Raw genomic sequence first — 24707 nt, forward strand, 5'->3', positions numbered from 1 at the left:
CGCGGCCTCCGGGGCTGAAGGTGTGCGGCGGGGAGAGAAGCGAGGGAGCGGGGAGCAGCTCCGCGGGCTGATGCTTTGGGCAACGGCTGAGCCAAGGCGATTGTGGACCTCGAGTTTCCCGACTGATTCGGTCAGCGTGATGCACCTCTCTTAAGCACCCTCGGCAGTGAGAATTAGTGGCCTAAAGCTGTGTAGAAACGTCCGGGAAACTTTTGGTTAAAGGGTGGTTATGCTTTCAGGTGAAGGAAAAGCTTACATTTTGAGTCCTTGTTTGTTGCTTGTTTAAAATAACCCGGAGTAAAGATCTGAGAATAAACTTTAAAACCTGGAATCGGTTAGCCTGACTTTAACTCTTAAAATGGTGAACGTCAAAACAAATAGTAGTGCGTTGGTGGTGGTGGTCTTTTTGTTTTTTAATGTTATGTAAACTGCATTGAAAAGTGACTCATTGTCGCTCTTATTCTACTGTTAAAGGTTTAATTTAAAGGAATCTCGGATGTGTGCTTTGGGGTGGGGAGTTGAACGCTGAAGTGAGTCCTCCAGGTCCAAACTTCCAGCCTTCCCCTGCAACAGTGGGTTTAATTCTAGCTTGTAGATCTCCATCTGCTGGTGGGAAATGAGTCCTTGAGATACTCACGGCTTCTGTTGGGCAGCTGTAAACTCTGTGGAGATACAAACATAATTTTAGTCTCTTGATACCATACAGAGGATGGCTTTTCCTTTGTGAAAAGGAAAGCATACATTTCCTGCAAGAATTCAAGTAAAAAATGTGTGGGGTGTCTGCTGTTTTCAGTAGTATATTCAGTGGAACAGTACTAACTGTGTAACTGTCCAAATAAATGTCCTGGCTACCAAGAAAACAGTATTGGTATAGATGAAAATATTTTTGACTTGTGAAGTTGCTTGTTGTATATTTTTACTTTTTTCATATATATGTATTTTCATTTTTTTATTTACTTTTGCAAAAACAGGTGCAGCCATGCAAGAAAGCATACGTTTTGCTTCATCAGGAGATGACATTAAAATATGGGATTCCTCCTCTCTAACTGTGGTGGAGCAGTTCAACCCACATACACCCCCACATCCAGTCAGCTCACTATGTTGGGCCAGCAATAGTATCCTTTACAGTTTCAGCCATAGTTTTATGGGAGTTCTGCAAAATTTCAATGAATTTTTTGTATTAAAGTGCGTGTAAATCACAGGCCTTATGCAGTTTTGGAAGTCTTGTATAAGAAGATTTGTGTATATTGTGAGGAAGACTTTGTGGTTCTTTGTGTTGAAGTGATTTATGAAATAAACTCGTGCTGGTAAATGCTTCTGAAGAGGTTTCTCTTCTTTTAGGAGGCTAACACTTTTTTAATGATTATGATATGCTTGAATTGCCTACCAACTGTAATGCCTACTCGTTTGTTTCTGCAATAGTTGATGACAATATTCACTTTCAAGGCAGTGCTTACTTTACTAACAAGCTTGAACAAGGCACTTGCTAGTGTAGTAAATTCCTATGCATAGTGTAGAGAGGAAAATTGTAATGAAACTTGTTTGTTTTTCTTCCTTGGAACAGCTTCTAATGAATTCTGGTAGTCTTTGATAGCATACACTTACCTCTTACTCTGTAGGCCCTGGTTTTCTTTGTACCATTTGTAGCATTTACAGAGGAAGCACAAATGTGTTGGATGTGTAGGAAGACATCCATAGGATGGTGGTGATTTATGCATGAAAATGGATCTGGCCCATTTAGACCTTTTATGTCTGTCTTGGAAGCCTGTTATAGGATAATGCTATGAGGTGCCAGGTGTTAGGTGAATATATGAGAAATTTCATGAAAACAGCGTACTGTCAGGTGAAGAGCTTGTATGGCTGTCACAGGAAAAGGTGGCGATGTCTGATCTTGATGTAAAAGAAGGACAGGATGCTGGCACATAACAGTTAAGTCTTGCAATTTCTGGATGTCTGTCCTCTAAGACTGCAAGTAAGTGGATGTATGAGAAAAAAGTTAAAACAATCGGAGCACAAATGAATGTTTTAGCTACAGAGCTTGCAGAGACATTGAAGCATAGATAAAATGTGATGTTTAGTAAACTTTAGCTGTAGATAGTCTGTCCTGTCATGCTTTCTTCTGCCTAGTCTCCTCTTCATCCCCCAAAACTGAGACAATGAAGGGCCTTACTTTATATGCTTTTTGCTAATTTGTTAGAGGTAAAGCATTGATTTTAGTTCTGCATAATTCTGTAAGCTAAAATGGTGCCTTAAAATAATGAAAGAAATAGCAAGCACTAATCTGTCTACGAGTTCTTTGGTGTTAAATCCAGGTGATTAATCTGTATTCTTAAATAAGCAAATATAAAATCACATTGGGCATTGGCCTGAAGACACACAGGACACCACGGATCTAAATGATTACTTGATTTGTTTGGTGGGGGTGCAGAGGCAGTTTCCCTGCTCCGTAGTTCTGTATTGAAGGATTTTCTTACTACTTTAAGGTACTTGGTGTTATAAAAGCTTCTTTTGGGGTTTTTGTTTTATTTCCCTCAGGAGAGAGGGAGACAAATTAGCTAATGTTCATTGTGCTCTAGAAACTGTATAGTGAAGTAGTTTAACATTTGTCATGAACAGGACCGTTCTTTAAATCCATAGTCTGCTAACAGCAACAGACATTCCTTTGAACTCCAGTGATAAATGGAGCTCTTACTTGGAGGTTGTGGGGAAACAAAATTGTAGACTGGATAAGCTGCCTTAGAGGTAAAGAGCTGTTAAATAATATCTGCCAGGTATTTCTCCTCTCCTCTCTAAAAGAAATTGCTCTGCCTTGTATTGGGAAGTAAGGGCTGTAGTTAATGCAAGAGCTTCTTAATGAAAGCTTGGAAAATAGCCTTATGTTTCTATTTCGAGGTCCCTTCAAGGTAAAGTACTTTCCACTGTTTAGCCAATCTGTCTTCTGTTCAGTAAGGGAAACTTACTGTTGCTTTTATTAATCACTAGTGTAATGCAATTATGGTCCATAACTTGTGACTAAGATAGATACCTGGCCACTGCTTCTGCTGCTGGTGATAAAATAGTTATTTCAAGCTGTAAAAGCAAACCTGTACCACTCTTCGAAATAGCTGAAGGAGTAAGTATGAGTAATGCTGTTCCCTGTTTTTTTTCCCCGCTCCACCTCATGTACTGTTTGTATCAATCTGTTCTGCATACCAGGATCAATTTAATGTTAGTATTGTTAGAGTTGTGACATGTATGTAAAAACATTTCCTTGTGTATAGTTAAATACGTAGCAAGTCAGGGAGAGTAGTGCTTCTCAAATAGTTCTACCAGTAAGAAAATACAAATGTGGTTATGTTAACATCTGATGCTGATAGCTTTGTGCTAGGGGGATTTGGCTGTTGAGCCTCAGTGTGATAGCCTGAGGCAGCCAGTGGTTCAAAGTTGATCTAGTGTACAGGTAACGGAACAGAGCTCAAGTTTGAACTTCATTTTCCAACTTGAATTGTCAGTGTTACGCATGCCTTTGAATTGTACGTTGAAAAACATAAAGACTCTATATAAAGGTTGTTCTTGGAGCGTACGTACGCTAGCTTCTGGAAACACTTGAAATAGGAGAACTTCTGTTATGGCCAGGGTTTTCTTCCTGTTAGATGGAAGTGCGGCACTATAAACTCTTCAGAAAGCTGGACTTAGTTTTAGAAGAGTCTCTTGACATCCTTACTTGAATGACTTGTTAGTGTTCTAAACCATTTAATTATTCTCCTTGGATAGCTATTGTAATGCTAATTTGGACTGGAAATTTTCTGAAGAAGTGTTCAGACTGGGCTTTTAGGTTGCTGGAGCAAACACTTTCAAAGGAGGAGTGTTTGTCCTGGAGATTTCACTAAATCTGATCTATAACTAATGCAATCATTTCTAATTTTACCATGTCAATAATTAGATGGACTTGTTTTTTCTTAATTCAAATCTTGGGAACTTAAAAGTGAATTTTCAGCATGATAGAACTGAATAATAATTTGTCCTTGATGTAGGCCTATCATCAAGACTGACAGTTTTTTTCAAAAGCTGGTACTTCAGTGATTATTTTAAAAAGAATCGCTTTACCGAATTACGAGGTTTGCTGCTATGATATTCTTTGTAATGTTTAGGGAATGTGAAGTACATGACTTGCACAACTTTTTGATTTATTTTTTTTAAGGATTTTTTTTTTCTAAGTGTAGCATTTTCTTTTTAAAACTCCGTACCTGACTAGAAGTCTATGATTGCACTTTAGGGAGCTATAATTTAAAGGGAAAATGCATATTGAAGGAAAAGGTGCTAAAAAGCATTGAAAGGGGAAAATGTGAGCATTTGGGAGTTTATTAATAAGTGTATTTAGATCTTAAATTATATTTAACATATGTCCGAATTGGACTGGATTTTAAGTGCCTTTTGATGGGAAATAACTGTAGTGTACCAGTAGTTCTGTCGGTCAGTGGGACTGTTTGTGTTAATCAAGATGAAAACACGTATCAGTATGCTTTTAAGTAGATTTGGATAAATCCCTTAATTATCTTTAACATCCTTTTTTTTGGTTCTCCATCAGGCAAAACAGACATATGTGAGCTTGAATTCTAGTTCCTCATATGTTGCGAGTGGAGGCCTTGATAACACAGTTAATATCTGGGATCTGAAATCCAGAAGGGTTTACCGTAGCCTTAAGGTAAGTTTGGCTGAGCAAGAACTGCAGCTTTCATGACTTCCAGGTTTTGCTGCCAACTGTAAAAAATACACTTTCTTTCCGTCAGTATCTGTAGGATTGAGTTCACAGATAGGAGCTAGCGCATATATGTATCTTGTTCAAGTTTGTGTTCTTTATGTGTGGTAAATAGCAAATTTAAGAGGCATACATAACTTGATGTCTTCAGAGTACAATCCCATAGTAATGTACCTTTGAATTTTCAGAATAGGCTTTTGATTTTATGAATTTGTATTGATACTCTCTAATGGGGATTTTTTCCAAGGGCAGCATTTCAGATAATTGCTGTTTCTGATGCGTCAAACAAGAAAACACTTTTGTATTTGTAGAATACTGTAGTAGAACTACTGTTATGCAAAACTGGGACATGGCTGTCGTCTTCTAACTGATCCAGTATGAATCCTCCAAAACCTTGTTACGATGCACAAAACTTAGGATGGTCTAGTCTGTTTCCATGATGCCTTCGGTAGATGATTTGCCCTCATTTAGGACCACTGTTAAAGAGGCTGTAAAACTTTAGCTTCGAACTATTCTTTTTTTCTTGAACTTTTAAAGTTACAGTTTGAGACAAAACTATTAAGTAGCTAATACAATACTTTAAATATCTTTTTCTCCTTTTTGGGCTAGAAGTACTTGATTGTCTTCCCCTATTTATTCAGTAAACACAGTATCTTCATTGCAAATGACTATACTGAGAAACTATTTGGTAAATATATATGTTAATACTAAAAGTGACAGAAGGGGAAGTTGGCAGTAGTACATCAGATTAACAGAAAGTCTGTTCAAACATCACTGGTTTCTGGAAGACTTTACTTTTAAAATAACATTAATGACACCTGTGGTAGATATCTCTATGGTTGTCTTATCAAAATATTGTATATAATTACAGCATCGTCTTTGCTAATTTATTAGAACAATCTTCTGAAAACAATCAGATGATTAAAATATAATGGCTGACCTTCAGTGTGTTCTGCTGTTGTTTTCTGGGATATTCCATAATAACGCTTAAACAATCTTTTTAAATGTTACAGATGGTCAGAAAAAACCATCAAGCTGAAGTTTTTCTGCAAGAGCACAAGTTGGGAAGAAATATGGTTATCCTGAATGTCTTTAACCCTCTCCCTCTAACCTCCCTCCCCTACAGGATCATAAAGATGAAGTCACATGTATTACGTATAATTGGAATGATTGCTACATTGCTTCTGGATCTTTGAGTGGTGAAATTATACTACACAGTGTTACCACCAATTTATCAAGTACTCCCTTTGGTTATGGCAGCCGTCAGGTAGGCTATCTATATGAAGTTCCTTTCAGGTATGGAGCTTTAATTCACAATGTTTAGAAATTAAAAGTACATATCAAGCTTTTAAGTTTTGTTAATGTTTTTCCTTTTAATTTTTAAGAGGGCACTTACGGAAGAGGAAAAAACAGACTATTGTGTACATTCTAGTCTTAAATAATAGGTAACAATGAAATATAAATTTCTCAAGTACCTTTACTTATATACAGGTTATGGCAAATTTTACTTTGTAGACTCTGGTTCCTCAAGAACAAACTTCTACTCATTTTAGAACTGAACCAAAAACCAGTTGACTTTACAAACCAAAGCAGGAGTTCAGCACACGACTCGATGTATATTGTAGCCTGGGTTCTGACTTAGCCAAAGTAATCAAGTTTACAGCTGAACAGAGTTGTCTGTGCAGTAAAGGTGAATATAAGCCTGCATTTGGAAATTATAAATTTGTTTAACCTGAAGATTAAAATTGCACAGCTGCTCAAGGAGAAAAGCAATGAGATTTTATATTACTTATAGGTGTTTAGGTAAGATTTTGGATAACTAGTTTGAAGGAAAGCGGTGTAAAAGGCAAACACAAAGCACATGTACTACTTAAGGGCCATGGTAGGGTTTTCTACTGCAGTTGCTTTTTGCAGACTCAAAAGATACTGGAGAATTAGTGGGTATCATGACAAGAATTCCTTGCTAGGAGGGCATCTGCAGTAGTAAATGAGCTGTGTTGTCCCATCAGGAGCTCTGGTGTGCGTTCTTAGTGTGAGTGTTGTCTTAGGCACAGCCAAGTGTTTGTGTTCTAGACATTCTTTTATTTTTTACAGTCGTTTTTACCGAGGTAGGTGCTGCCTGGGGAATGCAGAACCATTGCTTTGGTCCTAAACCTGACCTTTAATGTCGCAGGCAATACTGAAGTTGTGACTTATTAATTTTCTGTTACTGCAACAGCTTTTTCAGTCCTAGATTGCAGATAGTGTGAAGTTAAATTTTTCTCCTGTCCAGTATGAACAATATAACTTGATGAAGAATGTCTTATGACTTTATAGCATCACGGGAATCGTGGTATACTTTCTGTTGAAAAATCTCCATTAAATTAAACTACCTCTGCTCTTAGGTGCTGCAGTGTCTTTGATCCATCACAGTCTCATACTTACATTGAAGCAAAATTGTACTTCATACTTGGTTTGATCTTAAAAATCCATCTATATAGTCAGTTCATTTTTCTGATTTGATTGTTATGATCTTATGAAAAATGTGGATGTGAGGCAGGAGCTACAGGGAAATCCATGGCTGGATTACAGAGCTGAGGTGAATATCCAGAGTGGGGACTATGCTGCTAGTTAATTGGAAAATGAAGACATTGTTATGAGGTGGATTTGCATTAACCTGTTTGATATATTCAACTCTTTCCACCAAAAAGTGATTAGGAATAAGTGATACAGTGAATAGGTATTTTGGCAGATGAAATCAAGAGGCCTACTGCAAAGCTGAGTGACTTTTAAGATGGGTAAAGGTATCTGGAGTGTTAAATCAAAGTAATGGCAGGCACAGAGCTGCTGTTCACTTTCTAAAGGGTCTATAACATTTTCTAAAGGGGGGCAGTTATTTAATTGCAGCCTTATTTTAAAATGGAATCGAGTTATAATTGTGTAGTGGGCTGGCTACTTGGATGTCCCAGTTTGTCAGCTTATCTTATATCCTAAAAATTATCTTTGCTCTTATGTGCAAAAGCAGCTTTATTTTTGGTTTTGGGTTTTAATTGGTACTTGCAGAGAATTGCAGGATTAATTATGCAGTGAAGCAAATATCTGAAGGCTTGTGTAATTCTGTTAAATTTAAAAAACCTTTACTTGATTTGTAGTGTAGGGACTCAGGTTTCTAAGAGTGAGCTTGAATAGATACACAGTGTATTGTCTTGTTTGATTGTGGCTCTAGCTGTTTGGCTTAGTAAGGGTCACCACTCCCTAGTAACTTTTTTTACAATTGGGGAATGTGAGGTCAAACTAACCTTATAAAATTTAGCTTTTCTGTGTTTGATGCAGCATGATGGAATGTAGTTTCCTTGCCAGTTAATTTCTGATATTGTAAAGACTCTACAAGCAGTAGAATAGCCCAAGGTTGCAGTGCTTTCTGTGACTTTAAACAATTTTCTTTTCATATGAGTATTGGCCTATATTCTATTAATTGATTTTGATTTAGAAACACCTTTGTGCTTTATTAGAGTTGAGTTCTTGCACAGAGTTGTTTGCAGATCCCATAATTTGTCTTTGCTGTTGGTATTCATTTAGGCTACCAGATTCTTATCTGCTTGCTGTTGTGAGGATGAATTAAGGTTTGTTTTGAAACATAATGTTTGTTCAAGTCTTCACTGCCTGGTGCTATTCTCCTAGCAACAGGATTTAGTTTAGTTGTTTGAACAGCTGGCTCATTTGTAAAGAAGTATGATGAGTTCTGGTCACTCCATATAGTAAAATAGCTTTAAAAGCTGAAGACTGTCAGCTGTCTTTACATCCACTTTCTCACTTACAAGGCTCACTAAGGTATGAAGGAGATAAAGAAACTGTACTATCTTTAAATAAGGTGATCAATGACGTTAGACTACTTTTGGTTTAGTTTTGGGCTTTTCACTTGTTTTCCAGCAGTGAAAAACCCTAAGTGTAACTAGTCCTTCTCAGCAGTGGACCAACCATTTTGTAAAGTGCACTGTTCCTTGTTTGGCTGTCTTGCTGTAAAGCTTAAAGATAAAATGAGCTTTATTTTTGACAGAAAATCTACTCCAATCACAACTAAGGCAAAAAGATGTATCTAGCTTTTTGTGCTACACTGACTGGTAGAATGTTCCAAAGAGGACTTAATTGTCTTTTTGTGGATTCAGTACCTTACATTAAATGTGTTTCTGGTAGTTCTGTGTGCACAAAATTTCCAGAAATCATCAGGACTTGTAGTTACTAAGATGTAGTGAAACTTGCTTCATATTTGCTGCTGCTTTTTTTTTTTCTCTTTAGTCTTGACAGGTAAGTTCCAAAACATGCCTCTTTCCAAATAATTGCATCATTCCTAATAATCTTGACATTATTTTAGTATTGGTAACTAAATTCACTAGAAAACAGATGCCCCCTTCCCACTTTTATTCAGATATTTGAGTTTCAGCCAGTGAACAGCTATGCTGACTTAAAATAAACCAAGTATCTTAAATATGCCCCTAGATCCAGTTCAGATAAGATAGTTAGGCTTGCCTAGTTGGATTTTTGCCCTATGAAACATCCCACACCTTTGCCATTTGATTCTGTGGATGAAATTGTAATCTGTAAACATTCTCAGCCTTCTTTTCAGAAAAGTACCAGTGTTTAACTTGTCTCCCGCATCCTTAGCTAATTTTTTCTTGTAACTAATAAACCTTGCAGTTAAACCGTATAAACCATATGGGTTGTGTGCCCTTTTCAGGCTTACAGTTCCTGTTGCTGACAGTACAAAGGCCAAGGAACTGTGCTGGGGCGATTTTCAGCTAGGCTGCGTTGGAGGCCCTGGTGTTCAAAATCCGAGTAACAGAACTCTTGTTTCTAAACCATAATTTAGGAAAAGGCAGAGATGACAAAGGAAGTTCAGCTTCTTCAGGAAAAACTTGACTAGGAGTGTACTAAAGTTCCGTGCGACTTCATCGTGCCACCAAGAAATCAACATTTTTTTTTTTTTTAAAGACTGTTTGGTGAAGACTGTGGCTACGTATTAATTTCTTGTCACTAAGATAAACAAAGACATTAGAAAGTATAAGAAATAAGATAAAGAAACATGTATTGAAATTAAAAATAGATGATAGAATCTGATCTAGAGTAGTGTGTGTAATAGCTCAAAAATGTTTACAGAATTAGGATTGGCAGAAGTACGGAGGGATTAGAAGTAGGGAAGAAGTCTGGTAAAGAGAAAAGAAAGGAACTGAAAAAAATAGAAAGACTGAAAAAAATTAAAAAACCCCTGTATGCTTTTATATTCAGTGTTAAACAAAAATGTTAAATTCAGTGACATAAAAGGTAACATTTCCTCTGTGAACACACAGCTTATCATGATGAATTTTTATTTTAGCATCCTCTTTGGCAACAAATGCAATCGGGGGAGAAGTTTGGAAAAGTAACTTGAGAATTACAAAAAAAGGAATACTGTAAAGGACATAAGTTTTGATTTTAACTAGTTGAAAGACACTTATGCCTAGCATTACATTATCCGGGATCTATCTCCTATAGTGAGTGAGGAGGGGTCCCTTTTACCTTTTTCAGAACTTCGGTATCGAACACTTTCATAGATAGCAATGTAGGACCAAGTAGCTTGAATGTCTGATCAACTGTCATAGTTCCTCTGTTCCTGTACAAGGAGTCCCGTTCCCTTGCAGCACTAGATCACAAAAAAAGATATTTTTCTGTGTATACTTATCAGCTTCCATAGTTTCTATATGTATGTTTTAACTTTGCTCCAGGGTTTTTTGTTTGTTTTGTTACAAAATTAATGTAGAGTTGAGTCAATATTTTAAAGATAAAGACAGAATGCTGTGTCATGAAGCCTATTGTCATTCTAAAATACAGTTTCTAATTTCCCCTTTGATTATGGATGGGTGGGAAATGAGGAAGATGTAGCTAAGACTTATTGTAAGTGATGTGGTTTGACCGCCTGCATCTTCATACTTGATGCTTTCCCATATGAACCTTGATTGTCTGCTATTCCTAACTGTGCTAAGCTTAAGGCTGTATTTTTTTCACCCAGATGCTTTTCAGATGAAGTATTTTTTTAAGAAAACTTCAAATTCAGTGACTCGCTTCTGGGAGGAGAAATGTTTTGGTTTTGTCTTGTCAGGCAGCCTTTCAGAAATGAGGTTCTTTCGTGCCTCCAGCTGTCTGGGCAGGAGTTTGAAACTGTCAGGGATGCCAATATGGTGCATTTGACTGTCTCATAAAAGTGTGCACAAATTTAAGCACCTCCATTCCTTGAGTCTGATCTAGCCATTGCGTTGTTGCAAGAGAAGTTTGTTGCGAACCTAATTTAGTGAAAGTGAGGAGCTTCCTCACACCTCCTTTGTCAGCAATCTGAAATTAAACTGTTGAGCTGCTCTGAGGAAACATTGTGACTTCGATGAGAAGTGGGAACAGAGGTAACATGGGGAAGGTATGTATGTGAAAGAAAACGGACAACTTGCCTTGGGTCTGTGAGATTAGAAGGGAAAATCAGAAAAGGAAATGAGAGACTTGGTAGGATAGCAAGGGAGGTTTGAGGAGAGCTAGGAGACAGTAATCTCGGTGGGCGGGAGGACAGAGGAGGGAGAAAATGGAACATGAGCAGATGCCAGGGCAGTAAGGAAGGTATTTGGAGGGGAAAAACTGAGCGAACTGTGAGGGACAGGCATGTTTCCCATGTAGATCATGTGCCTAATTGAAGCTGTTATTCCTGACTCTCCTAATATTTCTTTTTTAAATGTAAATAAAGTGAAAAATGCTCAAGAAGATGTTTCCATAGAAGACCATATTCATTATAAACAGTCATCTTCTGTCCTCTTTGAATATGCAGTTGAGGGTGCCACTTCTCTTTGGAGCAATTAGGCTTCCAGTGAGACATGCAATACAAGTACTAGAAATTATATTGGAGGTATGTGTTGGTTCATGTGCCTCCATTAAAATGAAGTTAAAGAGAGAAATAGGATAAAAGTCCAGTACAGTGCATTGCAGTGTGGTCTATACTAGAATAATATAATAGCTTTTGGAGAGCATTCTCCGAGAAATAAAACCTAATGACTCTCGTCTGTCTGGACTTGAGTAAAGCACCTGATTCAGTGCCTTGTGAGAAAATATTAGAGAGGATGGAAGTTAGAAAAGAATTGAGGATGGGTAAGAAATTGGCTATAGGAAAGAATACAGTAGGTAATATTGAAAGAAAATAGTTGTTTGGGTTATCAATAGCTGATCTTGTTTAGTATTTTCGTTAATGGTTATGATATGAGAAGTAGAGCTATCATGAGATACACTTGGCAGGTGTTGCCCATAAGAGAGGATTGTGTCAGTATCCAAAAATGATTGAAATAGATATGGCAGCAACTATGACAGTATAGAAATCAAGGTACTACACTTAGGTCACAGCTGAGGCTTTTATTATTAGACTAGGATTTGAAAATTCCCAAGGGAAAGAAGGTCTTGGGCTTCTTGATCATAGAATGGCAATGAACAACCGAAACGGACTGGATCACAAAAAAAGGAAATGCAGTCTAGGATATGTCAGGATGAATATTTACAGTACAAAACGGAGGAAGTGTTACTGCCTTTGCAAAGGCAATAGCAAAATGTTTTGAGGATTGTACGAGATTTTGGTTGTCCGTATTCAAGAAAGATTCACACTGGGAGAGTTGCAAAGAGGCTGGGGTGGTCCCGAGAAACCAGTCTTAGCTGCTTGTTTATAGCAAAATAAAGCCTGAAAGAAGGTGAGGTGGCTGTTTATTAAAACAGGGAAAAGCAGCACTGGGGAGTTAGGAAACAATTTAAGTGTAAGGGCTTTATTGTCACAGGAGTGAATTGGTGCAAATGGGTCATAAATAAAATTAATCTGGAAATTGAGTATTGTAATTTAGGATTAGAGCCATGAAGTTCTGAAATATCCTCTTGAGCAGTATGGTGGAAACAAAACACTTAACCTGCTTCTGAAAGGCAAGTGAGGTTCCTGTATTCCATGGTTCTGTGATAGCAAGGCTGCATGTGATACACCAGGCATATTGTCCTCTTCTGTGGTACTAGCTCACAGGGTGAAGCCTGTTCTTCTGCAGGACCTACCTACTTGCGCAACTCTGGAGTCTTGTGTGTTTTACCAAATTGGCTTGTAGCCAAGTACTTAAAATCAGTGGAGGGCAATTAAGTTTAACATTCTTGGCAGGAGACCAATCACTGAAATAATGTAGCGTTGCACTCCTTTAACTTTAGATGTGGTGTGGGGGTTTTTTGTGTACATGATGGCATGATACTTGCTGAAAAATCAAGAAACTCTTCTAGAAAAGAGTTTTGTTGTTTTTTTTTTTTTTCCCTTGTCCTTCATTTTGCTGATCAGCTCATATGGTGCCCCATACTGGCACAAAAAAGAACTCTGCCTCCTGACAGCAAAAATAGCATTGTAATGTGAAATGAACTTTTTTTTCCCCACTTTTTATTTTTCAGAGTGGTCAGTCTTTGTAAACTACTTTAACTTAATGTAACATCTGTATTCCTAATGTGTTAGTGTGTTTAGAAAATAACTTAGTATGGTGTTTAATAGTGGTATCACAATTCACTTTTTATGTCTGTTTTACAGCCTATTCGACACTTGAAATACTCATCCTTTAAAAAATCCTTGCTGGGCAGTGTTTCTGACAGTGGAAATGTAACTCTGTGGGATGTAAATAGCCAGAACCCATATCATAATTTTGAAAATACTCATAAAGCACCAGCTTCGGAAATCTGCTTTTCTCCAGTCAATAAGCTGCTGCTTGTAACTGTAGGTTTGGATAAGAGAATTATTCTCTACGACACTTCAAGTAAAAAGTGAGTATCTTAAAGACCTTTTGATTTTAGAAGGATCCTTATTTGGTTTTTATAAACTGACAAAGCATGCCTAGCTATGACATGAAATATTTAATTCAGAGCGCATTCAGAATGGTTGAAGTGGTTGGCATATTGCTACTGAAAAACCTGTCCCATAGTCGGTTTTGCTTTTTAATTTAAAAACCAAACAATCAATTAAAAAAAAAACCCCAAGGTATGTGGGAACTAATTGAAGTGCCACATGTGAGTGAGCACTCCCAAGGGTTTGTGTAGGGGCTTTTCTTGTGGGTACAGAGCGGTTAGCTTCTGTCAGGGGCAGAACAGCCTGTGAGGCCCTGCAACCACCTGAGCTTAGCTTGCCTGCTTTTCTAGTTTCAGGTAGAAGACTAAACTGTGGTGAACAGAGTTGCAGAGATAGTGAGCCTGAAACATGGGAGAATATTGGTTGAAAAAGCAGGAAATATGGGGCATAGGTGATGGGACTGTGTTGTAAGAGGCAAGTGGTTTTGTGGGACTCTGGTTCTAGTGTGAGTGTGCTTTCACGCTAGCTGAATAAAAGCAGGAGTCTGACTCTAGTTTGGAGGGGTGGAGTAGGAGGATGCAAACTGGGACCTGAAGTTGTTCCTAGAGTTGTGGGAAGATAGAGTTAATAGGCTGGGGAAGCTAGACGATATATATAGGGTGATCGCTGTTGGAAATGATGATACCAGTAAATAATGTTGGTGTCAGAACTGCTGTTAGGAAGGTAATTTGATCCTGTCTGGGTGAAATCTTTTGGGGCATATGCACTCTTTGATTAGTATAAGCCTAATCCACTGGTCTGTAAGATATTTCACTGAATTTACTTGACACTGAAAAAGTGGAACTACTAACCTGTAACTGAATTATGAAAGCTTTTTTTTTTGATACTCTGTTTTGAAAAGTCTAACTTCTGAATGCTAAAAGCTTCTTTATCCTGTCCTTTCTCCTATTTGAAGGTTACTGACAACGATAGTAGCTGATTTTCCTCTGACAACAGTAGACTTCATGCCTGATGGTACTACTTTGGCTATAGGATGTTCCCGGGGAAAAATCTGCCAGTATGACTTAAGACAACTGACGTCACCAGTGAAAACAGTTATTGCTCACAAAGGCTGTGTGAAATGCATACGTCTTCAGTTCAGTAGCACTTTTTCCAAGGTAGAAAACCTTTCCTTTTTATTGCTCAATATGCAGATTAATGAAAGCAAAGCATAAGTTTAAGTTCTAAAAAAATGTTAGAATTCAATTTCTAAGCACTATAGATGTCAAGAAAAGTGGTTCATACCAACGTTTAAATTATAAGCTGCTCAGTCTTAACTGCCATTTTAGGCGGTCTTAATGTGGAATTCTCTCCACTCCTAGCCTCAGTGTAGACATGAGTGAAACTTAAGACTAAAGTTTCTTGGTGTGAATACACTGCCATTGCAGATCCATTTGTGGCACCTCATATTTGTTTGTAGGCTGTAGCAGAAAGGTCTGTAATGGCCCTTCCACTTGTGGGGAAGATACACAGCTGCCTGTCTTGAGGTGTTTTGCATGGTCTTATATATGGTCTTTTGCAGGTACATATAAAAGGTAGTGAAGTTTATTAAATAATAGAGAAGTCTTAAGAGGTTCTTCCAAGGCTTAATTAGGCTCTACTGTATCCAGAAATGCCACGTGTCCATTCAGTAGAGACGGAGAGAACCTTTGAAGTGGATTCTTTACCGCTCTGAGACTTTCCTGCTTTTCTAGCCCAATTGCTGCTAGTGCTGAACTATTCCTTTGCAATTTGAAGTCCCTAATAATGTAATCTCTTGTTTTTCCTATGCCGCAGCCTAGGATCAAAATCGGCTCTTGCCAGGTCACTCTGTTGTTACTTTAAGTTTTGTTGCTGTTCTTTTGCAGGTCCACACAGTATTGATATAATAATACAGATGTTTCCCATGTTCTTTGAAGTTATATTAAGATCCTTTTTTTTAATATTTGTAAAGGCATATCTCCTAGGCAACCTTTGCAATGTGAACTGAATTTATTTTAGTATTTTGAAATAGAAAGAATATTGGTTTATATTTTTACTCTTAGCTGAAGGAATAATAACTTCTCTTAATTTGTTCTATTTTTTTTCTTCAGTCTAACCTTACGGGTTCTTCAAATAAACCTGTATCCAAAAGAGTAGAAGTCAAAGCTGGTAGTAATCTTGGCGGAATTCAAAATGCTGGCATCAAAAACGTTGCCTTTCAAGCATCAGCAACAGTTTCATCTCATTTCACATTGCCAAATGAGAATAAGGGAGGAGAGGTTCTTCAGGAGAAAACAGGTAGTGTTTTCTTCCTACTCTTATCATATTTGGCATAATGTAGAATATGGAAGGAATATTTCATGCCTTGATCATTACAGTATAAAAATTTCACTGAGGGAAGAACTGTGTGTACGTGCATGCACACCTGCACCTTGTTTTCCCTCCCCTGCTGCATTAGGCATACTATGAGAGTATGGGAAATGAACTGGGTGCTACTACAAGCTTTAGACATGTGAAGTCTAAAATTCTGAACTTGAAGTTAAAGTATGTGTTGAAACTTTAAAGGAGAAAACTCTATGGTGATATTGTGGGGCTCTCTTGCGTTCAGACTTCCTGTAGGTTATCCTTATGGACATAATGTATTTTCTGACACAGTGTCTGTATGGAATGCAGAGCTAATGGTTTGTAATTCTGTTAATGAACAGCAGTAACAGACGTCATGTAAAAAACCCAACCAAACCACAGGGAAAAAAAAACCAAAAACAAAAATACAAACTAGTCCAGAAACCCAAGTGAGAACTGAACTGTATTTTTGTGTGAGGCATGATTCCAATATCACATGGTAGGAAAGATGTTAAATATAGTTGCAAGTATGATTAGTTGTATAACTGTACTTGCTATTTATGCTTCTGAAATTAACAAGTTCTTTATAAGAATTCTGAGCATTATTCTAAAATTCTGCCACTGTGTGTGAAATGTACTTTTTATTTAATTCAAGAGTTCTGAAAATTATGGTCAAATCAATAACACTATTAGTTTCATTCTTGAAAAAAAAAAAAAAATCCTCAAGCCTTTTTAATGCAACAGCACTTCTTCCCTCCCTTTTTAAATAAGGAGAAATACATTTAGCAACAGTGATTAGGCAATAAGGCACTGCAGTCTGTAGAGACATGTATTAATGACCTCCCTTGGGTATGCAGTGAAGTACGAGGTGAAGTTGAATGCGTCCTATGTATGCAAGAAGTGTTGCTAATCAACATTACTGAATGGCATGGAAAATTTTTATTTCGGTTAAAATACATGATTTGTTATCTTTATTTGAAGATATAACAGCTGTTACCCATTAAGCAGGACCATGAGTAATAAATAAATATTTTAAGAAAAAAAAGGCTTACCAAGTAAAACAAATACTTTTCATTAAACTAAGCGCTCATTCTGTATACTTCAGAAGATAGTCTTTAAACTTAAAAATGGGATTGGATGAGGGACCACAAACCACACTTGTCCTGTGGAAACTCTTCTAGACCCTGACTGTGGAGTTTAACTTTGGAAAAATAAGGGGCATTCAGTAAAGTGATCTGATAGGATATTTAAAACAAAACCCCAACTGTTCATACAGCTTATAAATGGACTGGGTATTTTAAACTGCAAAAGTATAAGTGAAGTCAGAATGTGATGAGAAGTTTGGATGTACTTTGAGCTGGCTTCCCATAAACTTCTGTTTAACAGCTGTCCTCTGGTTTAGGTACTTACTACATTTAGATTACTGAGAATAGGTTAAAAAAAAAAACAAAAAACCCACCATTTTGCAATATTTTTATATTTGTACTTTTTCCATGTAGATCCTCTGTAGATTCTGGCACAGGTTGGTACTGCACTTCTAGTTTGATTCAGTACGCCAAGTATTTACTTAACTAGCAAGTGCGATCCTATGTACGCATCACAACGGACACATCTGAAGGACTGGAAAACGTGATATATTAATATATTTAAAAGTGAAATCTTAAACCTGACTCAAGTTCCAGTTTATATGAATACTTGGACATGTTAATTGTAGTCATCCACACAGTCACATTTGGATCACTTGAACAAGTAATCCCACACAGAGGAGTAGTTATATGTTTTATGAACAATGGTTTGTGGTGGTTTTTTTTATTTTTTTTTTTTAATTAAAGTAGGTACAAAGTAAAGCTTTTGTATGTATAGGTGTTTTATTTATAGGAGATTTATTTATGTATTGCAGAGCACTAATGCTCTTTGACTAGATCTTAGCTTGAGTTGGGAGTTTGGTGAGGGCAGAATAGCAGCTTGCTTACAGTCCTGATCTGGTTTTCAAACATACTAGATTGTGCAAGTTATCTTAACAGGTCAATTCACTTCTCTGTGTATTCCTCATCTAAAAACTGTAGTTTGAATAATTATTGGGGTTTTTTTTGGACTTAAGATATGCTTCTATTCTTCAGACAACTCTCCCTGCTACCATGCATACAAAAGCTAACTATTTTTTCCCCAGATTGGGTCAGGGATGGGGCTTGAGGGTGGAGTGGGGAAAGGTCTAGGAATAAGTTTCTTTTGTCTGCAACTGCAACCCCAGTCTGATTGTCTACTATTAGAAATAAGCAGAGAATATCTTAACATCTGGTAAACTTTAAAATGCGTGTTTCCTAGAATTTCCCTTGGAATGCCTAATGGCTTCAATGAAGCAGATTTCTCTTCTTGCCAAAGAAATTTAAATTTTGATCATCTGAATGTGGTTACCTTCTTAGCAGAAGGTGCATCACTCATTTTCATTTCACTTGATATACCATAAATTTGCTGCATCCATCATGTAGATTTATCTGAAAATGAGTGCATTACCCAGTTTGACAACACTCCTTTTCAAAAAGAGGAAAGGAATTCAACTGTATCTTAATTTTGTTAATAAGTATCTTACCCTTTAGTTATTCACCTGCGTTGGCAGCCCAAATGGGGAAGTTAAAGTTGACCCTCTAACTGGAATCCATAGAAGGTTCTAAAGTGCTTGCTGGACTTACCAGGCATCATGCTCTCTGTGAGATTGTTTAGGGGTAAAGTATGTTATCTTTGGAAAATGTCAATTACTAACTGAATGTTATTGTCCTTTTAAGGCTTCCCTCATAGTTGCAGCTTGGATGTGATCCCATCTAAAGAAACAGATCACGGAAAAAGTGCCGATTTAAATAATTTTGATGATTTGGGTCGAAGCAGTTTAGGAGATGTGTTTTCTCCTGTCAGAGATGGTAAGTTGCTGAAATCTGTAAAGCATCATTCATCAGCATATAGCATGACATTTTGACGTTTGTGTGTTCTCAGCCACTGTACGTACTTGATGTTTGTCTTTGATTATGAACTTGATGCAATAATATGAATATTGATGTAGGTTTTGTTTAATAAACACTTAATTCGTGTATGTTCTGGTACTTTGTAGATGTTATTGCAAGTAAAATGAATGAAGATCCTCAAGGAAAAGCAGATGGTAAATATATTTTCAGTATGTTTTTCTTTATCAGTGGTAGGCCTTTGAAGGCCTGCACTAGATCTTACATGCTAATTTTGTTGTACCATTGAAAATAAATAAATTATGAAAGCAGACATTGAAAGAAATGAACTTTTCTGGAAATTGTCTAAGGCATTGAGGTGCTAAGGCACAACATTGTAACAGGAAACCAAGAGTATGGTCCTAAAGTGATTTTTGGTTTTCCTTTATGGAATTTGTAGTGATATGTAGAGGCTTTTTGTGCTTTATTACTTTCAAAAGGACAGTAGCAGCATAAGTTGGATTTAAGGATTTATTTTTTGTGGGGTGCATTTTTTGGTGGTTGGTTTGTTTGTTTGTTTGTTTGTTTATTTTGTGGTGAGGGGTTTGATTTGGTGTGTGTGTTTGGTTTTTGACCTGTGTGTTTCACCCTTCCTTTTTCATGTTAGGTCTGGATTTTCAGTCCTACCTTCTGGGTTTGGATTTTCTCCCACAGCTCACCACTGCCTTACCAGTAAAAAGAAATCCAGTGGGCAGTAGTGCACAAGGGATACGGTCTAGCCCATTACATGCCCTTGTGGGATCTCCAGTTAAAGAAGAGGAAGAACATCCAGAGACTGAGACTAAGAAAATAAATCTTGGAAAACAAGAATCTAAAGAAGCCTTAAAGCAGGTATACTATACTAATTCTTGTTATGAGTGGTCTTTTTAGAATCTTGACAGACTACGACTACTTAAAGGAAAAATTCTTAGTAGTGCCCTGTCTAGTCTTATTTTGCACCTCTGTTCACACTGACACGAATCTGTAAAATGTTGTGCAGTTTAAGTGCGTTGGCCTTCAGCAATGTAAGATAAATGTGTATTTTTGTTAAATAAGCTCAGGTTACAAAAGTTCACACGAAACAAAACAAAACTGGGCTAGCCTGAGGAATATTTTGATTTTTCTAGAAAATCAAGAAGGATCATTAATTGGTTGTATCAATATAATTGTTTGTCATTTATTAGGTCAGTTTGACCCTCTTCTTTCCCTGTTCTCCATCTCCATGTTCTGCCTTCTTCAGATATCTTTGATATGCTTCTGCTTCTTTTGTGTTGCTTTTTGAGAAGTCTGAGTTTACTAGGAACGGTGTTTACAACTTTGCCACAAAATGTTTGATGTGACAATTAAGAGGCCCCTGCCTTTTGCACTCCTTTCTGTGTGTGCACACTTGAGGCAATTTCGAATATTTTAGCAATCAGTTTTTAAGATGGCTTGCTAGAAAATGAAAAGCATATATCTGTGAGTAGATTCCGCAATCAAAAAATGTTTGAAAGTACATTCCTGAAAAATTAGTCTTCAAGTTTAATTAGATAATTGTAATAAGTAGTTTGTCTTTTTTAAAACAATTATTATTTTTATTGTCAGCTTTCAAAATCAACCTCATCAAGTGCAGAATCTGTAACTTTAAGTCCTCCATCATCATCCACTGCTGTAAAGGCTCCTGATACAAATGAGAAACTAGTGAAGAATATTCAGGCTCATCCTGCATGTGATCTACCAGTAAATGGTACTACCTCAACAAGTAAGTTCACCATTTTGCCCCAGTTTTGGGCGTGGTAGATTGTGAACTGATGTGAAACCTGGTAAAACAGCCTTAGAATTAAAACAGAACATCTGGTCTTGATTCTTCTGTAAATCCAGTCAGCCCTCCTAGAACATCTCTAGTTGCCTCTAAAAAAATCATTCTAAATCTAATTTATTTTTTTTACCAAGTAATATTTGAGATGCAATATTGACAAGCCTCAAGACAAAAAAAATTTTTTTTAAGGCTGTATAAAGGAGTACAAGAGGGTTTTTATTTATTTAACTTTATTTTTAATTGTAAAGGTCCAAAAATAACATCACCTGTCACTGCTGGAGTTGCAAGTTCATTGTCAGAAAAAATAGTAGAAACCATTGGGAGTAGCAGAGCGAATGCACCTCTGACATCAATCCAAATAAACTTCATTCAGAATATGATACAAGAAACAATGGATGACTTCAGGTACTGGTATTCATGCAGAACACTTTTGTTTTCAATGACTTTATGTTCTTAGTAAGATGGTTTAGCATCTTCTTTAACAAATTTCTACTTGCATTAGAAAATGATACCATTAATAGCCCTAATCTTGGAAATCTAGGTATGAAACTTTGTTTTAACAGCTCTGGCTAATTAGACGGATGTCTCTGAGGGCTGTTAATGCATGGCATTACTAACATGTTTTCAGAATGAGTGTTTGAATACTTCTTGGAGGGTAAATTTATCTGCATAACAAGGTCCTTACTGCTTTCATGAAGCCTTGTGCTGGTTTCTTTCCCTCTCCTCTCATCCCCTGTCCCAGCTGCAGGAATTTCTGTTAAATCCAACTCTGTAGAGAGTTTGATCTGGACAGTTGACTTGTATTGGCTTTGCCTGTTGTCAGCTTGGCACTTACAAAGTAATATACTGTGTGTATTTCTACTGGTGAAGCTTTACATTAAAATAATGTCTGTGTTGTAAGTGATGGTTGGTGTCAGATTACTTTGTGTTTGTGGATATCTAACACTCCACTTGGCATGAAAGAAGTCAGTCCAATTAGCATGGATTTAGAGTGGAGTTTGAAGGGGGTGGAGCAGTTGAGGGAATTTTATCTCGAGGATCACTTCCCAACCCGTGTTTTAAGATGAAGTAGGTTGACTGAAATGGTGGAGGGGAGAAGGATTCCCAGGCAGGGGAGGTATTGCTGTCGTGATGACAAAAAGCAATACAAAACTAGCGTAGTAGGTCAGTGTGCTATGGCTGTTCTCTGTCTGCCAACAGAAAAATACACTGAATGTTATTAAATGTCTTTAAATAAGAATATAGTATAGTAAAACTTCCCTGGGATTTTTTTGGCGTTAATCACACAACTGATTAAAAATTTTGACGTGACTTAAAATGCCATCTATGGGTTGCAGATGCTTTTTCTTTAAAGTCTGTGTTCAGGCATCCCAGTGTTGGAAGGTATGCCTCTGTCCTGGACTTCCAGTATCTGAGGTCTGGAGCCTGGGAGATTGTGTTTCTCTTCTTGGGGTGGCCGGAAGGCTCTGCTGGTCCTTTTCCCAGTTGTAAATTGTGGATACGTTCAAACTGGAGGTAACAGATGGTTTGTACTGAGGTTGGTAAGAGGGAAGGGAGCTGTTGCAAGCTGCTTGTTGATACAAATACCTTTCACCACCTGGAATCTGAGGAAAGAGTTTTTTATCGCTCTTACCTGAAATCCATTCCTCTTCCAATAATGGGGAAAAAACCAAGGGCCTTAGAAAAGGACCAGGAGGAATATATAACTCCTTTGTTTCCAAAAAGCTGCTTGTTTCTTGACTTTTCTGTCTTTGGGAGATAACCTACATCTTTGGGTTTCTAAGCTGCCAGCTGGCATCTACGCTCGATACACTGGAAGAAGATTGTTTGCCTCCAGCAGGAGTTCTGAAGCACAATAACCGGTGGAAATAGAAAGTGAAGGATATATTCCCTTTGGTTTGCTATATGTTTTAGGAAAGGAGAATGAAGTAAGATCTGTGTGTGTCTGCTTAAGAAATGCCTTACTTTCTCAGGCTGGTGGTACCCATAGCACAATATTTGGTCTCGGACGATTGCTCTGTGATGTGCTGTTCAGGAAGAACATATGAGCTTGCCCACTTTTTTGTGAGCTGTTCTCATTCTTCCTCAGCATGTGAAGTGACAAATTCAGGTAAATTCATGGACAACACTGCCACTGCTTATTATGTAGATGAACCCGGAGCATTCAGTGGGCTTGAGGATAACGTATCGCTTATCACAGATGATGGTTTGGGCCCTTTCACAAAAGAACGCTGAAAGTGATGTACTGAAAAGCTCTATCTTCAGTTACAGATAAATATCTTTCTCTGTGGTACTTGTGGTCGAGGGATTGAAAATCAGCTTTGAATGGTAAGAATGAGAGAATTTTACAGCTTGCAAGTGAAAAAACCAATCTTGATATCGCCATATATATATCTATACTTCTAAACAGAAAAGATCCTACGTCTTTTTGTACACCGAAAAAATGGTACTTATGAAAGTCAATGTCATAACAGAAGTATTCCAGAAAATAAGCAGTAGAGGAGTATGTTTCATGGCTTAAGGGTTTTGGGACTCTTGTTTAACGCTGTCATGAAGGTGAGGAATTGTGGAGTTCTGAGTGCTGAGGACTGGAGAGAATTCCTGCGTCCTAAATAAAACTAAGCATTGTCCTTTTGCAATTCTTCCCCAGAGAAGCGTGCCATCGAGATATTGTGAATTTGCAAGTGGAGATGATCAAGCAATTCCATATGCAGTTGGTATGTACAAAGAGCAAGATGGGAAATACGTTCAGTTTTCATTTTTAATAATACCAAGGCATGCCAACTTCTTATCTCAAAACTGAAATTCCATTTTGCTTATTAAGAGCAAGAAAGGGAAGACTGGATGTGAAGGAGGGGGAAACTATGGATTGGAGTCTGTTAAACTGGTTTTCGCTTGGTAAATAAAGGGAACATATGTGTTGGGTAGGTATCATGAATTCCATATTTCAGGAGTTACAGAAAGCCAAAAGGGAAACATTCAACTGTCCTTTTGGAAAGGACCAAGGGCTAGGGTGAGGAGGAGATAGATAGAATTAACGTAGAAAGCTTCACTTCCAGGTACTGCCTGCAGACTGAACTGTGTTCTTTTACTTTTTTACTTTTTATGAATCTTTGTTCTTTTGATCTGCCTTAAAAAAGACCTTGTTTGGGTACTGAACATTTAATGGAACCTGCATTAGTAGATTCTCATCCTGAAGAAGTGCAAAGTATCCTTTGATAAAATATTCACTAATGTATTAATGATCAAAATACTGTATGCCTGCATGAAAAAAAAATCTATCTTTTCTTATCAAAAATTTTTGAAAACAGTATTATCTATATTATTTAATTTTTCAAAAGGGATATGAAAATGGATAGGCTAAAACTGGAATAATTATAGCTACTGATTGGGACTTTTTTTCTTTTCTCTAGAATGAAATGCACGCTTTACTTGAAAGATACTCCGTAAATGAAAGCTTAGTAGCTGAAATTGAGAGACTACGAGAGGAAAACAAAAGACTGAGGACTCACTTCTGAAAGATTTACACTGCTAATTTTATTAGCATGAACTCACTACAGGTGGAGTGTTGCTGATGACATCATCCAGCATCAGTGAAGTATTGTGTGAAGACCTGCTATTATTTTGAACATGAATCTTTTCTTCTAAATAAATGATGTAAGATACTATATGTAACTATAAAATTTGTAACAGAGAAACCCTGTATAAAGAATATTTGCCTACTCATGCTATCCACCTTGAAATACGTCCTCATAACAGGAAAAACTAAAAGGATAAGTACATTATCAGAATTTTAGCAATATGTGAAGTGCCTTTTTGTAAACAAAATCAAACCAGGACGGATGCCTTTTCTGTAAGAATTTTTTGATATACCTACATTTCTATCTGCTTCTTTATTTTACTGCTGTTGGAAACAATCACTATAGCTTGCCTTTCAGATACTTTTCTTGGAGAAAAAGGGGAGAGAAAGCTCATCTGCTGCATGACGTGGAGCCTTGTTTATGAGGAGCTGGAGTATGGTAT

The 24707-nt window shown here is 37.2% G+C and overlaps 1 protein-coding gene across 1 annotated transcript; it reads left to right on the plus strand.

Annotated features, from left to right (window-relative positions):
* The first annotated feature begins 977 nt into the window (after positions 1-977).
* Positions 978-24254, plus strand: NEDD1 (neural precursor cell expressed, developmentally down-regulated 1). Its single transcript, XM_009708407.1, has 14 exons — positions 978-1115; positions 3018-3112; positions 4568-4684; positions 5865-6005; positions 13320-13549; positions 14527-14728; positions 15683-15869; positions 18698-18829; positions 19018-19080; positions 19515-19738; positions 20471-20627; positions 20933-21089; positions 23335-23401; positions 24098-24254. The coding sequence occupies exons 1-14, from the start codon at positions 980-982 to the stop codon at positions 24200-24202; spliced, it is 2013 nt and encodes a 670-aa protein (XP_009706709.1). The 5' UTR covers positions 978-979; the 3' UTR covers positions 24203-24254.
* The last annotated feature ends 453 nt before the right edge of the window (positions 24255-24707 follow it).

The sequence above is a fragment of the Cariama cristata genome, unplaced genomic scaffold, assembly GCF_000690535.1.
Source record: "Cariama cristata isolate BGI_N322 unplaced genomic scaffold, ASM69053v1 Scaffold18019, whole genome shotgun sequence".
NCBI classification, from domain to species: Eukaryota; Metazoa; Chordata; class Aves; order Cariamiformes; family Cariamidae; genus Cariama; species Cariama cristata.

Bases quoted from the DNA above. Each gene is read 5' to 3' on its own strand.
- NEDD1 (XM_009708407.1), top strand. From the start codon at position 980: ATGCAAGAAAGCATACGTTTTGCTTCATCAGGAGATGACATTAAAATA. The intron at 18,830-19,017 runs GTAAGTTGCTGA...GGTACTTTGTAG, and splicing joins GTTTTCTCCTGTCAGAGATG to ATGTTATTGCAAGTAAAATG. The intron at 19,739-20,470 runs GTATACTATACT...TTTTATTGTCAG, and splicing joins CTAAAGAAGCCTTAAAGCAG to CTTTCAAAATCAACCTCATC.